The 18,268-nt window shown below is 33.5% G+C and overlaps 2 protein-coding genes across 5 annotated transcripts in view; one reads left to right on the forward strand and one right to left on the reverse strand.

Annotated features, from left to right (window-relative positions):
- LOC118445598 (putative carbonic anhydrase 3) overlaps positions 1-18,268 on the reverse strand; it is a 72,149-nt gene that overhangs the window by 41,881 nt on the left and 12,000 nt on the right. The gene's annotated exons all lie outside the window — the stretch shown is intronic.
- Positions 1-18,268, forward strand: part of nAChRalpha4 (nicotinic acetylcholine receptor alpha4) — a 135,930-nt gene that overhangs the window by 34,611 nt on the left and 83,051 nt on the right. For all 4 annotated transcript variants that reach the window (XM_085659630.1, XM_035875312.2, XM_085659632.1 and 1 more), the window contains exon 3: positions 17,343-17,387. In XM_085659630.1, the coding sequence (XP_085515756.1) occupies positions 17,343-17,387 (45 nt within the window). The remainder of the gene's footprint in view (positions 1-17,342; positions 17,388-18,268) is intronic.

Below are 18,268 nucleotides of genomic sequence, written 5' to 3' on the forward strand. Positions count from 1 at the left end.
CAACTCATATTTTCTCCCTCCTCGAGATATAACGAAATTATTACGGAAATTATTTCTGTCAGAATAAAAATTGTAACATTAAAAATTTTAATATTAAAAAAGATAAAATATATATATATAAAATATAAGAATTATAGTATTATATAGTATCTTTTTTTTTTGCCTTATAAAAATGCATACATTCAGGGTTCAACGAACGAACGAATGTTTACACGTACCCGGTACTCACGTTGCAAGACAAATAAGTAGTACGATAACGTTTGTAGCAATATAGAGTAACAGAGAAAGGTTGCTTCGACGTTCACGAGACATGTATCCTAGCTGATGCGTGTAGCCAAATTTTATCCCCTCCTGTTGTGTTTACAGAGCGAGTCGAAACAAAAATAAAACTTTCTTTTTCCTACAAAGCTTTGTATTCTCTTTCACTCTCTTTCCCTCTCTCTCTCTCTCTCTCTCTCTCTCTCTCTTTCTCTCTTCTCTCTTTTTCTCCCTCGAAAGAGAGGAAATGATAGGGATGGAAAATAAGAAAGAAAAGGAAAGAAACTAATGGCAAATACTTGCTCGAACACGAGAAGAAACTCATGGCAGCGTGTCGCGACTTTTTTAAATTGCTTTCCTAAGTAAACAATGGCAGGAAGAAAATAAAAGAGAAAGAGAGAGAGAGAGAGAGAAAAAGGAAGATAGAGATAGAGATAAAGATTCTTCTTGCCGATAAATTTTAATTGTTAGAGAAATTAAGTAAGTAATAAAAATTTATGTTAATTATATTCTACACGCAGGGAACTCGTTTGTTCTTTTCATTTCTTTTTTTTATCACACCGACGCATAATTTTTTCTTTCTCTTTATTTTTTTTTTCTTCTTCTTTCCCCCTTCTTTTCTCTTCCTCTTCTCTTTTTTCTATATATATATATATATATATATACATCTCGTCAAGATCATATATATCACTAGCAATTCACCGACGCCAAGTTTTGTTTTACGCGCCAACTACAAAATTTTTCTGCAGCTGGTGCGAGATAATATACGTATCGATGATTAAATACATACGTGTACTATTCTCTACCTATCGATTATCGATCTTCACACGCGCCGTTGGAAAACATTTGTTCGATTCTACTAAAGCTTAAAACCACTACTTCAGCGTCCCTTTCTACCTTTTTCTTCATCATCTTTTTGATTTTTCTTTTCTTCTTCCTTTCCTTCTTTCTTTTTGTTTTAAATATTTTTCGAAAAAATATATTGAAAGATGGTGGTGTTTTGATAAGAAAAAAAAAAAAAATATATATATATATATATATATATATACACATATATATGAAGAACTAGCTGGTAGTGATATCACTCTCAAAACTCGTATGTACATCCCTTTTTCCTTGCTTTTCTTACTGCAAGAACACCTTTTCCGTTTGCCTGACGTTTTCACGTCGCTGCGTTTCACCATTCTTCTAAAGCGCGAACGTCAATAAATAAAAAGGAAAAGGTTTGCAAAGAAAAATCTTTGCTTTCGAAAAATCTGAAAAAAAGAAAAAAAATAAGAGAATTCTAATCTAAAGCATGATAAAGGATGAAAGGAAAAAATTTTTATAAGAACGGAAAATACAATGGGGGAACATTTTTATAGAACAACGCTCGAACGTAATTTCTCTCTCCTTCCTTAGAATATATCTTATCGAAATATTATTTCCTAAATGGATGGAGTGGGGGAATTATTATTAATTAGGACAAGAAAAGAAAAAAAAAAAGGAAATAAGAAAAAGAAAATATTTTTTTTCTGTAAAATTTCAATCTAAAAATTCTATAGTTCTCGAAAGAAATTACGAACGTAATTCTACATAAACTCGTCTAAAGTCGCAACGCTTAATTCACTTTCTATTCTGTTTGTTTTTTTTTTTTTCATTTTTTTTTTCTTTCTTTCTTTCTTTCTCTTTCTCTTTTCCATTTTTCCATTTCTTATTCGCCAAGTAGTAAGGTGGATAACGAGCGGCGAACTTAATTAAAGCATAGCGCGTGCGTGTAGCTTAACGTTAATGAGATTCTCGAAAGAGAAACGACTCGCTCGGTTAAATCGTTCATCGTCATCCTCTCTCTTTTACGATTTACTTTTTGATCGAGATCGACTGATTTATGAGACTCCACTGGGATCCTCTGATCTTTTCACTTATACTATGTTCGTCGTCGTTAATTCAAAAAAGAAAAAAAAATTATAAATATATACATACAAAAAATAAATAAAAAGATACTTGCGGCATTGATTAAAATTAAAAAGAAAAAAGAAGGAAAAAAAAAGAAGAGAACAAGTAGAAGAGGTAAATTAATGATCAGCCATCGAAGTGAATGGCAAAACTTTCTCTCTCTCTCTCTCTCTCTCTCTCTCTCTCTCTCTCTCTCTCTCTCTTTTTCTCTTTCTTTTTCTCACTCTACGAAATCTTCTCGATCTACGATTCGAAACTTAAGCTGGAAACTCTAGACACGCCACTCGGAATACTAATTCCAAGATTTTTATCTCGAACGAATTTATGGAACGTCACGGCCGCCCAGGCAGGATTCTCGTGGAACACGAAAATCGGAAGACGTTTATCCTCCTTTCCTACGAAAGTTCCTTTTATTATTTTTTTTTTTTTTTTTTTATTTTTATTTATTTATTTATTATCATTTTTTTGTTCTAAATTCTCTCTCGGACCTCTCGTGTACACCGTGTAATACGTTCGAAATGTTAAATTGCGTTCGAAACATTTTATCGGAACGTATGTAAATAAGTATACGATGCCGAATGGAACGATAAATAAATATTTGTTCTGATTAAACAGACAATATTAATACTTAATTAATTAACAGCGAGTATTTTTTTAAATGTTTTATAATTGTTCTTTCCTTTTTCTTTTTCTTTTTTTTTTTTTCTTTTTATTACTTTCTCTTTTCCTTTCGATTTTTAAGATTCATCTATCTAACGAAACCAATATCACTTTATCTACTTTACGTAAGTGATCCATTTAACGTTCATTCGACATTAATAGCACGATCCGTCAAAACTTTATATACCACAATGCTTCTCTTATTTAACATCCATTAGGTCGAAAAATTTTCATCATAAAATCGATGAAACTGGATTTTCCGTAAAATGATTTTACGGAAAGTGCGAAATCAGTTCGCCGAGGAAATTTTGGTTAGCATCCATCAAGTAAAACACTTCCGCTTCCTTCGACCAAGGTAAACAGGGATTTCCGGATCCATATCAAACCGCACTAATGATACAGGCATGCGGAAGCTTACTCGTTTCATTGGAGCTTATGCACATTAGCTACTCTTCCTCTCTTCCTCTTTCTCCCTCCCTCCCTCTCTCCATATAAGTATATGTATCTTCTCATTTTCACACACACAAACTTTATATATATATATATATATATATATATATATATAAGTTTCTACATACGACTATAGTCATTTACACATAGCACTAGTACAAATCGAGATTCTCGGCATTCCTAAATTGGAGGTCAACTTGGATTAGATTAGATTAGTGTTCTATCTAGGTGATGTTAGCGGAGTAAAAGTAGGCTAATCCGATAGACAGAAATTTATTGTATATCTACTGTTTGAAATAAAGTGAAAGAGAGAAAGAATAAGAAAGAGAAGGAAAAAGAGAAATGTTGAAAAACGAGAGACACCGACGATATGGAACTTTGTTCCTTAGGAACCTCACGTGGGAAATGAAGCACTTAAGAGAAATCCGTAATTAATTGGATCTTGGAAAAATCTCTGAAACTATACACACACAGAGAGGGTCACGGTATAGAAGAATAAAAAGAAAAATCTGATATACGATGATTAATTTCTACGACATGAGAAGATCACGATCTCGGTTCATTTTCATTGGGATGATATTTTATATGGGAAATGAAGAAAGAAAAAGAAAAAAAAAATTTTTGAGAAAAAGAAAAAAGAAATTCTCATGTGTATTCAACATACATACATACATATATACATAGATACGTACATATGTATACACATAAGTACATACATACGTACATATATAAGCGTAACTCTCAGCTAAATTCATTCAGGCAGAATACCGCGAGGTAACTTCACCAGCCAGCAGAGTACTCTGGTAACGGTCAGAGTGAATGCTACGTTTTAATTAAACGCCATTGTGATTCCAATCCCTATTTCGGGAAAGCCTTTCGTCGGTACACACGATCCACCTCTTTGGCGATAGGTTAAACTTATCAATATTCTATCTCTCTGATTTTTATTTATTTTTATATCGAATGTCCCAGATAGGGAATACGTTTTTAACCACAGGATTAAATGTTTTAAGGCTAAATATGAAATTTTATCTTCGTTAAAATGGCTTCCACGTTTTCCGACGTATAAAAGATTTTTTTTTTTTATATTCCTTCTATTTCATATTTTTTTCCTCTCTTTCTTCTCTTTTTTCCCTTCTCTCTCTTTTTTTTTTTTTTTTTTTTGATCGAACGAATATTCTCCATGTATTGTTCTCAAATTAATTATTTCGACACGATCGTAATAATTTATTTGAAAAAAAAAAACAAACAAACAAACAAACAATCGATCTAAATTTTTGTTGATCCAACGATTTTCTATATATCATTCTCGAAATGAATTATTTTGACACGATCGTAATTATTTATTAAAAAAGAAAAGGATTTAACATAAATGAAAAGAATAAGATGAAGAAGGAGAAGAAGAAGAAGAAGGGGAAGAAAAAGGAAAAATAAATCAAAGGAAATTTCAAATACCTTAGACTCAACTCGTTTGGACAACGTGCCCGACGATAAAACTCGTCTATTCGCAAAGTTCTACACTTATCCAAAATCCGGCTGCATTTAATGGCACAGTTTTATTGTCGGTTTTAGCTTTATGACTTTTCTAGGAAATCCTTTAGTAGTCAGCGTTTCTCCAAATTTCCATTCGCGAACTAACGTCAAATGATTTTCTCCGATTGTATCCGGTGATATTTTTCAACGAGTGACACACGTAGAAACGTAATTATCGTCTATTTCCCATATTCGAAATTCCCTTCGAAAATTTTATCACTGGTGGTATCGTGTTATAGAGAGAGAGAGAGAGAGAGAGAAAGAGAGAAAAAAAAGAAATGAAAAAAAGAGAGTAAAAAAAAAAACAGAAAAAAAGAAGAAAAAAAGAGAGAGAGAGAAGACAAAAAGAAAAATAAAGAGAGAGAGAGAGAGAGAGAGAGAGAGAGAGAGAGAGAGGAAAAAAGAATGAGTGTGTGCGCGCTCGCGCTTATGTACACATACCAAACAAACAAACAAAAATTCACGTCGACGTTCGTTCGGGCCTTTTAATTCAAGGACGGTTAACGTTTCGCTTTGTTCGTTTCGCGCGTCGACGGTATCTGCGCGAGGGGGATGAAATATACATTCGGGAGGAGTGTACCCTTAGTCGATGCACACATATTTCTCTCATAAATCAAAAGCATTTCATAGGAAGGTTTTAAGGAGGATGGAGAAGGATGATCGCGGGGTTAGAGATGGTTGGGGTATTAAAAGGGATGAATCTATGGGCCAGTTTCAGGAAGATGCTGGAATTGGACGATGTTCTCTTCTCGATATGAATACGTAATGCTCGTTTACTTGGTCGCCTGTTCTGAAATATAGATTTATAGGGACGAGTGCATATATATGTGTATATGTGTATATATATATATATATATATATATATATATATATATACATATCTAGGACTAGAACGGCCAGCTAATGGTCGATTCTAGCTGTACTGTGATAGCGCTAATAACCGAAAGCTCCGGATAGGTACTTTGCACGATGCTAAAGGTATCTCTCACTCTCTCTCTCTCTCTCACTCTCTCACTCTCTCACTCTCTTTCTCTCTCTCTCTCTCTCTCTCTCTCTCTCTCTCTCTCTCTCTCTCTCTGTACTTTGGATAATATATTATAGCTTGGTAAATACGTTTGCTGTAAGCTAGCATCTACTACGCCAGCTAAATTTCCATCCTGGATTAATAACGATATCGATAGCCCTAAACCATACCGTGGATTAGATGTTAATCCGATCGGTTTGCTGAAATCAATATAAATTTATCCACTTCGATGAGTCTCTAAGTATCTTTATTTTTAAATCTTATCAATTTTATATGTACGTGAAAAATTGAAAAAAGATAGTTAGAGATAGATAGATAGATAGAGAAAGAGAGAGGCAGAGAGAGAGAGAGAGAGAAATTTATCGAGAGTACGAGTTATAGGAGGAAAAAAGAGAAAGGATGAAGAAGAAAAAAAAAAAAAAGAAGAAGTATCCGGAAACAGTGATGAACGATAGTCACGGAAATTTTGCTCGAAGCATCTCACCGGTTATTTAAACTTCGTCGATCTCGACTCTTTAATGAAGATCGAAGTCGACATGGTTAATGGCCGCGATAGACGACGGCAAGTAAACCGTCTCTTGGTTATACAAGTAAGCATAGGCTAGAGGTAAGGTAGGGAAAGAAAGAGAGAGAGGGGGGAAGAGAATGAGAGAGAGAGAGAGAGAGAGAGAGGAAGAGGCAAGGGATGCTACGATGAGATTCATTATAATTTCCGTCAGCTGTCACCCATCCGGCCCGAAACCTCGACTCATCTTTATAGAATTTTGATAACGTCACTGACTTCCAACTGATTCCATTATAACACGATTATTCGATTATTATTCAATTTTCCTAACAAACCCATCCTAACGTTATAATAAATTTTATATTCCAACGTATACGGGACAGACGAACAATTTAAACGTTTCAAAATGAAGATTTTTGAATTGTCGATATTTAAACTGTTAACGATTTCGAAAGAATTTATTTTTACGGGACTCTTGTCTCTCTAACACAGAAGGTATAAAATTTTGCGATATTAAATCTCACGGTCTCACCTCGAGTTCATTAGTTTGTCTCTTTTTTTCTCTTTCTCTCTGTCTCTTTTTCCTTTTGTCCATATTTGTGTCTGTGTAATATGTGTATGTGTGTGTGAGTGTGTGTGTGTGTGTGTGTGTAGAGAGATTGTTCGTTTGTGTGTAGATACGATAAAACTAAAAATTTATAACTCGTTTGAAATATCGAAGACAGACGATGCAGAGCCTTGGCGCCAAGTGTTTTTCATGGATTATATATTTCCAATAGTCTACGTGTTCTTTTTTTAGAAAAATATATATTCGAGCAAAAATATTAGAACGATCAATTGTCGATTGTAATTATATATTTCCCTTTCTTTTTTTTCTTTTTTCCTCTTTTTTGTGTGTTTCTTCTTCCATTGATATTTCACCAAAAAGTTAAATTATTATTTTTAATATTATGCTCGTTTATCGTTATTTATTATATGTTTAATAATCAATAAAAAATAAGAGAAAAAAAAAAAGGTAATTCTCACTATTTATTCGTATAAATTCGTTTCGTTGAGATTCCATTTAATGAGAGATTGATCGCCATGGAAGAACGATACATTCTTGGTCTCTCTCTCTTTCTCTCTCTCTCTCTCTCTTTCTGTCTCTTTGTTTTTTTCTTTTTCTCTTTTTTTTTTTCTACCTATTCAAGCCATATCGTTCCGTTGCAATCGATATAATATTGTCCCCGAGGCGGACGATCTCGTATGGAACATAACGGCGCCGCTAACGATTCGACCAAACGAGGACTTTTTTTCGTTAACTGTTCGATGCCTGCTCAACCGCCTATTCGTACGATCGAGAAACCTCGAACAAAAATCGTCGGATTATTTTAACTGTCTCTTCTATGTGTCATCCTTTTATATATATATATATATATATATATATATATATATATATATATATATATATCATGATCATTCGAAAGATTCTTTTCAATCTGTTATATTCCTTTTTCTAATAAAATCGAAAATATTATAAATACAGACATATTATATATACATATATACGTATACATTTACAATACATATGTATATGTACATATATATATGTAAAAAAAAAAAAAAAAAAAAATAAGAACAAAAAAAAAATCCTAATGCATTTCAAATAAACTATGTAATATAGGTATGTAGTTCGATGAAACAAAACAAAACAAAAAAATAAAAAAATAAAAAAGGAAAAAATATACATTTTCAATTTTGATAAAAGGAGCAATTCGATGTTACGTGAAAAAGGAAGCGTTATTTACCTGTCGATACCGCGTACGCTTCTATAACCGTACTTGAAATATTTCGTTAAAATGGATTTAAGGAAATGCAAGCTTGGCCTTTCTACGATATATCAAATTCGTTCAGGGTAAAGGATATATCTACGAGGCTCTTGAAATAAATAAAAATTGAAGTATCACTTTCGGATAGAAATTTTCGAAGGATCGATTTTCGAAGATATATATTATATAGATATATGTACGTAAGTTTATAAAGATTTTTAAGTAAATGATGAAAGATCTTTCGTGGTTGAAATTTTATGAGGATTCATTCTCTCTTTTATTAGAAAGTCAAAAAAAAAAAAAAAAAAAAAAAAAACGATAAACGTGTTAATACTAAACGTGAAAACCAATGAAAGCTGTAAACGACTTAACGGTGATTCGCTTTTCATTTTTCCTTTTTTCTTTTTTTTTTATTTTTTTTTTTTTTTTTCTTTTTCTTTTTGACAACATTCTGTCAGAAATCCGAGTGCCGATCACGACAAACGTTGAGTGGATTTCTATGTAACTTCTCCAAAGGCCCACCTCCGGAGGGTCTATCGTTTTGACCATCCTCGCTTCTATCTCTTTATCTCTTTCTCTTTGTCTATCAGAGTAATAGCTTTCGTTCGAACCCTTTACTCATTCATCAAACACTATACGTTTACCTCTATATCCAAAGTTAGTTAGTAAGTAAGTAAGTAAGTAAGTAAGTAAGTAAGTACTCGTTCGTTCGTTCGACTATTAACAACTTCATGACGTCAAGCCACTAATTCATCACCAAAATCACCAACATTTGGATAAACACGATCGGCGTCAGTTTATCAGATTTATCCTTTGTTAAACTTGAATATTTGATATCATTGATTTTTAATGTTCTTTATTTTTTCCTTCTTTTGTAAAATAATTGAGATTAATAGACTTACTGGTTTTTCTACTTTTTTTCTTTTTTTTTTCTTTTTTTTCTTCTATATGCCGTTAACGAATGAATTTAATTCTACGCTTCGATTTTTTAATCTATTATATTCCGCTAATCTCAATTGACCGACTAATCTATCCTTTAATTTATTTTAATTCTATCTCCTTCTCCTCATCTTTTCGATTCTCTTATATTTTTCAATTGACATCAATCAACATCGATGCATCTTCTAACAAATCTAATCGTGATAATTACAATTGATTAGAGAAAAAGTAAAAGGGTCGAGTTCGCATTCAACTTTCCAAACGAATCTTGACATTTCTGATTAATTAAAGTATCCTAATGAGAGTACGTCTGTCGAGATAATAAAATATGTATCTGAAGAAAATAAACGTGACATTTGTTTCCTTGAACTTTTTTACTTTTAGAAATTCAAAGAACCAATCGTGATTTCTTAAGCATCAACGAAACGTTTTCCATTCGTTTCGTATGAACTCAATGAAAACATTGTGACGAGATTTCTTCTCTCTCTCTCTCTCTCTCTCTCTTTCTTTCATAAATATGTAAATTCTACATGGATATCTGCGTTATGAGAGAAAGAAGGAAGGAAAGAAAGAAAGAAAGAAAGAAAAAAAGATGAAAACAAAACTTTTCATTGTTACGAAGAGAAAGAAAAAAGGAGAGAGAAAAAGATAAAGAAAGAAGAGATAACATAATCGATATAAGATTATGCGAATTGGATTGAGTTTTATCGATTCACGAAAAACTTATGCGATTTAACAGCGACCAAGACATCGACTAAGATCGACGAAAACAGAAAACAGATTTTTCAGTCTTTTCTCGGTCTTCTTTGTTAACCTGAAATAAAAGAAAAAAAAAGGGAACAAAAAAAATATATATATGTATATATACATATATATATATATATATATATATATATATATATATATATATATATACATAAAATAAGTAAAGGAGAGAAAGATAGTAGAAGGAGTAGAAGAGGGAAAGGAGTTTCGGAAGGACGAATTCGTTGTCGATTCATGGGATATGACGTTCCCTGAGTGCCGTGTATACAAACGTAAACGAAGTAGCGTCATGCGTCATGGCATACTCGCACACTTTCTGCATTATTCATAGGCGTCGGCCGAAAGAGCCGCGTTCGCGTCCTACCACCCTTTATATCCCCCAACTCACCCACCCACTCTTTCTCTCTCTCTCTCTCTTTATGCATCTACAACCTACCTACCTACCTACCTACGTACCTACCTACCTATCTACCTCGAAACATATATACATACATATACAAAGCAGATACACCGACTACCATTCATTACGTAGCTATAAGTTCATACGTAAATGTGTTACCGCGAGAGCAGCCGGTAGCGCATGTGCTAGCGTATATCTGCAAGTTTAAAACGGGATCATCTCATTATGCGCTTGCCGGCGAAAATGTGCGGTTTTACGTTTTTATTTTCTTTACTCCTTTTTTTTTCCTCACCTTTTTTTCTTTTATCTTTCATTCATTTTTATTTCCTTTTTCTCTTCCTTCCTTTTCCTCCCCTCCCTCCCTCCCCCTCCTTCCCCTGTCCCCATCCCTATCCGAATCCCTATACAAACTCTATGAAGTACGTGTTGCGAGGAAGAAAACCACGGGGAGTTTATATATTGAAATTGTCATGTACGAAGAATGTTTGAAATAATATTATATTATATTGTACATTGATACGACGATATAAAATATTTCTTGAGAATTTTTCGACAGAGAAATTTTATATATATAGTGACATTCTAGTAAGAAACAAACAGTTTGGAAATTTTAGAAAGACTCAGATCACAAGGGAATTCTTTTATATTTATATATTTTTCAGTTTTCCACGTCGCAATGAATCAATGAGGAAACAGCTGTTTTTGACAGATTACTACCGATCTGTATAAATTCTTGATAGTCTCATTCCTCTCCAATATATATATATATAATATAATTTTATATATATATATATATCTCGTTCTCTTTCCTTTTTCTCTTTCTTTTTTACGAGAATAGCCGCGAATCCCAGCACATTCAGAGAGAAAAATATCTCTCGAAACTGTACTCAAAAACTGTACGGTCAACTGCAAAATGTTTACTGGTTGCTGACCGAGAGCTTTCGAGTACTGGGAAACATTTTGGAAAAGCTCTGTTGTCCGTTCAATTTTTTTTTTTTTTTTTTTTCTTTCATATGTGGAAAAAGTATTCCAATCCCTTTACCTGTCACCCTGTTATCATCATTCAAATGATCTATCGAACAACACGTTTCTATTTCATTTCAATATTAATTTTCCATGGCATCGATTAACGATACGTATTAATTAGTTATATTCGTTCGACTGTTTATACATTAAAATGAATATACGCGCGATAAATGATCGTAAATAATCGATTTTCCGTATCCGATTAACCGTTGTTCAAAAGGGGTCGATGATCGAAGTCATTTAAAAGCTGTCATATATATTTCAGTGTACATGTGTATATATATATATATGAATATTATATATATGTATATATGTGTGTGTGTGTGTGTGTGTGCGTGATTGTGAAAGAGAAAGGTTCGCTATAATTAATAACGAATTAACATCATAGAAGCAGTTATGAGAGAGGAACGATGAAAGCTGAAGTTCAGCGACTAATGGTCTACATCATGGCAGCTCTTTGCAGAAGAAAAAAAAAGAAAAAATATAGAAAAGAAAAAAGAATAGCGAGAGAGAGAGAGAGAGAGAGAGAGAATTTTCCCTTTCACGGGAGCATGCAAGTTGGGATCTCTCGCATCGCAAAAATTTAAATAAAATGTAGAACGGAACGTAATTGCGTCTCGACTTTGGAGATTTGAAAAAATAAAAAAGATAATGGAAAAAGAAAAAAAGAGAGAGAGAGAGAGAGAGAAAGAAAAAGAAAAAAGAAAAGAAAAAAAAGGAAAAAGAAAAGAAAGGAAAAGAAATAGAAGAAGAAGAAGAAGAAGAAGAAGAAGAAGAAGAAGATGATGATGAAGGAGAACCATAGTGTAGTAAACGAAGCTACTCGGGAAATCTCACTTCTTATAGAATATATTTTCTTCGCGCTTACGAAGAGGAAGGATTTGCATATTGGACACGGAGCTGGCAAGTGGCACCGGCTGTCGTTGCTACCCCGTTGTCCAACTGGCATCGCCTTTCTTTTTTACCTCGTAAAACCCTCCTTTTATATACCTTTCAACGATCCCTAAACCCTTCCTCTCTCTCTCTCTCTCTCTCTCTCTCTCTCTCTCTCTTTCTCTTCGCTCCTCCTATTTCTTTTCTATCCTCAAATAACGAAACAAATTAGATTTTGTTCTTTGTACTTTTCTTTTAACCATTCCTATTGAATATTTTCTCTCTCTCTCTCTCTCTCTCTCTCTCTCTATCTCTTTCTTTTTGAATAATTTCAGGTTTCTCTCGTTAGCCAAGAACACTTTCCTCCTTCTTCAATATTATCTAACTAGTCTCGGTATTGAATATTCAACGAGTAAATTATATTCCTTGAGTTTCAACGATAAAAGTCACATTCCCTGTAAATTACGAGAAAACGTCTTTAACCATTCGAGTCACGTTCGATTCTATTTACGACGCCGAATAACGAGAGTACCAACTCTTGCCTCTTACTCGCACAATATACTCTCTCTGGTCTTACGATTTAGTTCAACTTTTGAATATGTTAACTACCGAAACAATTACTCACGAACACTTTTTTCCCCCGTGCCTGTCGCTTTTCCCTTTGTATTCTTTCATTGTCTGACCCAATTCGTTCTATATCACTACCATTACCACCACCACTACCACCATTACTATTATTCTTTGCCGTGTATAATATATTATAATAATATGTAATTATATTAATTTTCTTTCTTTTCTCTTTTTCTTTTTTTCTTTCTTTCTTTCTTTTTTTCTTCTTTTTTCTTTTTTTTTCTAATAAGGAAAAAATATAACAGAACGTTTTAAACGAACAACGAAGGAATAATTGAAAATAGAGCGCCCACAGACAAAGAGGAAAAATAAAAAACAAAGAATAAAAATAAGGGAAATGAAAAAGGACAAACGAAAGGGAAGGAAAGCAAAATCGAAAATCGATTTTCAGCCAAACGATCAAATATATACATATACACACACACACATATATATATATATATAATTTTTTTTTTTGATGATAAAATTCATTTCCGTACAGTTAATTATAAGCTCGCGACGCACGCGACGCCGGAAAAGCGCCGTATATGGGTGAGAATAATAGCTGGATTAATTAGCTAACCGTATAATCACCGTAATACGCTGTGGTCCTGGCTAATGAAATTCACGCAATGAGTACCGGCCAAACATTGACGTACCTACTCGTTTCAATTAACCATTCGCTTTGACGAATCATTCGTTTTTCCCCTACCGCCTCCCCCCTCTCTCTCTCACTCTCTCTCTCTCTCTCTCTCTCTTCTACCTCCCTGCCTCTCCGTTTTTTAACTTCTTGTCGTGTGCCACCCCGAATTTTATGTATTCATCAAATTCGTCTAGGTGGTATTAATCATTTAAATTATTCAAATTATAAATTAAATTCACTACTACTGTGTATGTGTTATTTTAATTAGATAAAAAAAAAAGAAAAAAGAAAAAGAAAACAAACAAAGGACAAAAAAAATTAACCGTCGATCAATAAAACGATCGATCGATAGAACGAACGAACGCGCTTATACGTGTATAATCCATTGATAAAACTTAAAATTAATTAACCTGCCGATCGTATAATTGTGATAATACTACATTAGTATAATATTGCACCTTTGCCGTCACGTATTTATTATGTTCTCGTCGATAATTAAATTTATTCCTATATATTCATTTAGATAAAAGTAACGAGAAACATGATAAAAAGCATCATAACTGTTTGGCTCAATTGTTTTCGCATATGATTTCGTTCGTAATTGACAATTGTTTAATGTAATTATTCCATAACAATGCGGGATAAATGATACTGAATTAAAAATAATATAAATGAGAAAAGTTAAAAAAAGAAAAAAAAAAAAAAGACATAATAAAAAAAATTATAGTATCGGAGATAGGTAAGTACGTAAGTATATAGATCTTTGTTAAGTTATTTTCATGACAAATGTCCAATGTAAGGAAATTTCACATTGGATAATTGTATAGAGGGAAGTACTCGTATCTAATCCTCAGTGTACCGAGAGGACACAAGAGCTTTTCGTAATCCCTGGAAGCTAATCGTGTTGGTTTCGCTAGGATTTAGTCTGGCATGACTAATTTCAAGACTTATAACGCGTATCCTTCATCATACACATATCTGTATATGTATGTATGTATGTATGTATGTATATATGTCTGTGTACATAATACATATCGAACGAGCAAGAACGAGTTACGCATTAACGCGTTATTGTCGACGAAAGGATAAAACGATAAAACGTAGATTCGCTATTTGTTAGATTACACTCGATAAAAAAGTGTCACGATCATGTCGATTATCGAATTAAATAACACGAGATAAAGGAAGGTTTCAATATCGATACGATCTATTGTCGATATTTTATAATTGAAATCGATCAATTTCTATCGCGTAAAATTTAGAAATACGTGTAAACGAAAATCATTGTTAAACGTCTACCATAGTAATCGTAGTAATCGTAGCTATCGTCGGTAGTTGATACTACCAAAGGATAAATAACGTCGGCGTCGATGGGGTTCGTTGCTCGTTGATCTTATTTACGCTTCGACCGAGTGACCCTGATTTAGAGAGGGTTGTGTGCCCGAATAAGGGTCAGCGCGCGCGCACACGCTTGCTCGAACGAACAAACGGCGAGCGATAAGCCCTAAACTGGTAATCAAAGCGATCGATCGATCAAACGCAACGCCAAAGCCGATTGGTTCGTTCCTACCGTGTTAGCAAAGGGTGTACCTCGGCGGGAGTAGTGAATTTTCGAAAATCGATTGGTCTTCTCGAAACTTAACTACGTATCCGCGTAAACATAGTATACGTAACTTCCTGCTATACGATTCATTTTGATCGATTAAAAACGATACTTTATCTTTGTTATCTCTTATCAACTGCCTTTATATTTCGCCATAAGAATATTATGACGAACGAACGAACGAACGAACGAACGAACGAACGAACGAACGAACGGACGATTATTTTTATCTAAATAATAGATACCACTTTGATGCTTTGTCGTAATGTCTCGTACCAATCAGTACTCACGGAAGAAAAAAAAAGAAATAATGAAATAAAATCGATTTCTTAAAAAAAAAAAAAGAAAAAAAAAAGAAAAAAAGAAAAAAAATTGGAAAAAGGAAAAAATAAGGTAAAAGGTCTTCTAAAATAAATCGGCAGAACAGTCAGCATTTTAAAATGCGAAGCACGTAGGGACGCTCCCGGTAACTATGAATACCGAATCGTCGAGAGGAAAAATGGCAAACGTGAAGAAGGTTAGGCGCACGTTGCGCTATTTCTAGTGGCGTAGTTCGCGCGTAAAATCATCCCTTATTCGCTTTTCATCGGAGCTTTTCGACCACTTTCCAGTCTGCATAACCACCCTCGAGTTACGTTCGACTTTACTCCGTAAGAAGGCGTACAAACTCGTTAAAACTTTCGTCTATCGAGATGTTGCTATACCCATCGATTTGGGATTCTTACAAATTTTAAAAACGCCCTTTTCCTGTTAGAACCACGAAAGATCTTTTGAAATTCTCTTCCTTCCTTTTTTCTTTTTTTTTTTTTATTTTATCTTTCCTCTTCAATTTATACCTACCAACTTCAAATGACCATATGGAAATAAACATAATTCGAATGAACTACAATGAAAGAGACTTGGTAAATATTTGACGCGAGTAACTTTGTAAAGTTTGATTTTTATAAAACGAAACAAAAAAAAAAGAAAATAACAAAAAAATAAACAACAAAAGTAATAAAAACAACAGCAACAAAATTATTATTCCACGCGAAATGCGAAAGAGGAAGGATGAAAAAAATAACGTTAATGCGCACGAAATCTGGCGAAGTTATGAAATTTTCTCTGTTCTTTTTTTAACGGCATGGCCCCCACGGTTTATGGTGAGACGAAGGTGGAGAAAGAAGGGAGTGATTTTTTTCGCAAAGAACAGTACCGTGTCTACGTCGCTCGTTACTTCTGCACGTGCGCTTGTGTGCTATCTAAAAAACGAAGAAAAACTCTGTTACCTGTCCCAGCGTTACCACATTTGCATGTAAATGTTCTCTCTCTTTTTTTCTCTCTCTCTCTCTCTATCTCTCTCTTCTTACCCACACCTCATTCTTTCCCAACGACGACGACGACAAAAAATAATTCACCTCTCCAATGAACAGACCGTGCTCAACGACATGAACTTCGCTATAAAGCTGCGAGTCGAATGTCCTTACTCATCGATTAAATCAGATTTCGTACGATTAGCATTTTAATTGTTCCGGTGTCTGCTCGTCAATGTTCTTGTATAATTTATAGAAAAAAAAAATAAAAGACAGAGAGAAAGAGAGAGGGAGAGAGATCATAGAAAGTTTATAATGTGTATGCATGTATCTATGTGTATGTATGTATTGGACAGAAATCTCAAATTATTATTACATATATTTTTACTTTGAATTGATATCAATAAATAATGTCGGAATTTGTATTATTGTATTAATAAATAAACAGCACCATAGTATACTATGCAACAGTATTGTATTGGATTAAACAATAAATCATTTTTAATAAAAACTTTTAATATAACATATGATATCGTTTAGTTAGATATAAAATATTGAAAATTCCGTCTGTAATTAATGACCAATTTAATACAATTAATAGAAACATTTAATATTTGAAATATATACTATTCGAAGTGAGTGAGAGAGGGAGATAGTATAACTCCCGTTCAGGAATGAACATACGTTCTAAACAGGTCCTGAACCGACCTTCCCAGGTCATCCAATTAGTTGCGAACCGACGTTGAAACCGGAAATTACAATGTACTGTCAACGACAGCCACAAAAGGGAAAATGAAAAGCCGACCAGGCTTTCCATGGTAGATAGAATACGGACTTCTCTAAAATATCCTAAACAAAAAGAGAGATATATAGAAAGTATCCATGCGTAAGTGTGTGTATGTCTATGTTTATATATAGGATATGAAGAGTGAAAGGAATAGAGATCAAAAGTTAAAATTAATTAAATCATTCTCGTAATCGATAAGATTTTATAAAAACTACGTTCTCTTTTGTTACAGAATCTAAAGAATCAGATCATGACGACGAATTTATGGGTGGAACAGGTAAGAGACAATTATTTGCTTATAAACATTTTTTATTCGATCCACTTTTAATAAAATTATGCAAACTAGTTTGAGAGATTATACATAATCAAGAGTATTTACATGAGAACGCGTTAGATCAGTGTCTTTGTTAAGAGGAAATGACAAAAAAAAAAAAAAAAAAAAAATTAAAGAAAAAAAGTCAAATAAAAAGACGAGTACTGTGTATCAACAAAAGTGACAAAGATAAAGAGCGGTAAAGAAAGAGAGGCGGGAGAGGGAGAGAGAGAGAGAGAGAAGGAGAGAGTCTGAAATAAAGGGGAAGTAGTAGGGAGGTACTATCGTGAGCTAGCATCGGCAAATGTAATTGAAGAATAATTAAGCGAGACCAATTAACGTTCCAATCCCGGCCACCCTTCCTCGCGACATAATGAAGCTACCAGGAAAAGCTCGAGGAAGTACTTTTCGAACAAAGTCGAATCTCGCAAAGCTCTTCAAACGTATGCAGCTTCGTAATTAGCCGGTTGAAAATCTAGTTAGCTGCGAAACGAAGATCATCGTCGTTGTTCGTAAAAAAAAAAAAAAAAAAAAAAAAAAAATAGAAGAAAAAAAAAAAAAGAAAGAAAAAGAAAAACAGAAGGACGAGAGAAAAAGAAAACAAGCAAATAAAAATAAACATGAAAGATAAATGTAAAAATAATAAATGTAAAAATGAAAATGAAAATGAAAATAAAAATAAATACAAATATAAATATAAAAACTAAAGAATATGCAACTAACGTTATACTATCGCTCGGGCTTTGTGTACTCGACAGTAATGGTTTATGTTTTTCCTTCGAATAATAGGAGCTAGTGTGGATTGAAAGGAGGAAGAGGGAGGAGGAGTGGGAGAGGGGGAGGGT

This window comes from Vespa mandarinia, chromosome 10 (genome assembly GCF_050613455.1).
Source record: "Vespa mandarinia isolate Hongniang chromosome 10, ASM5061345v1, whole genome shotgun sequence".
NCBI classification, from domain to species: domain Eukaryota; kingdom Metazoa; phylum Arthropoda; class Insecta; order Hymenoptera; family Vespidae; genus Vespa; species Vespa mandarinia.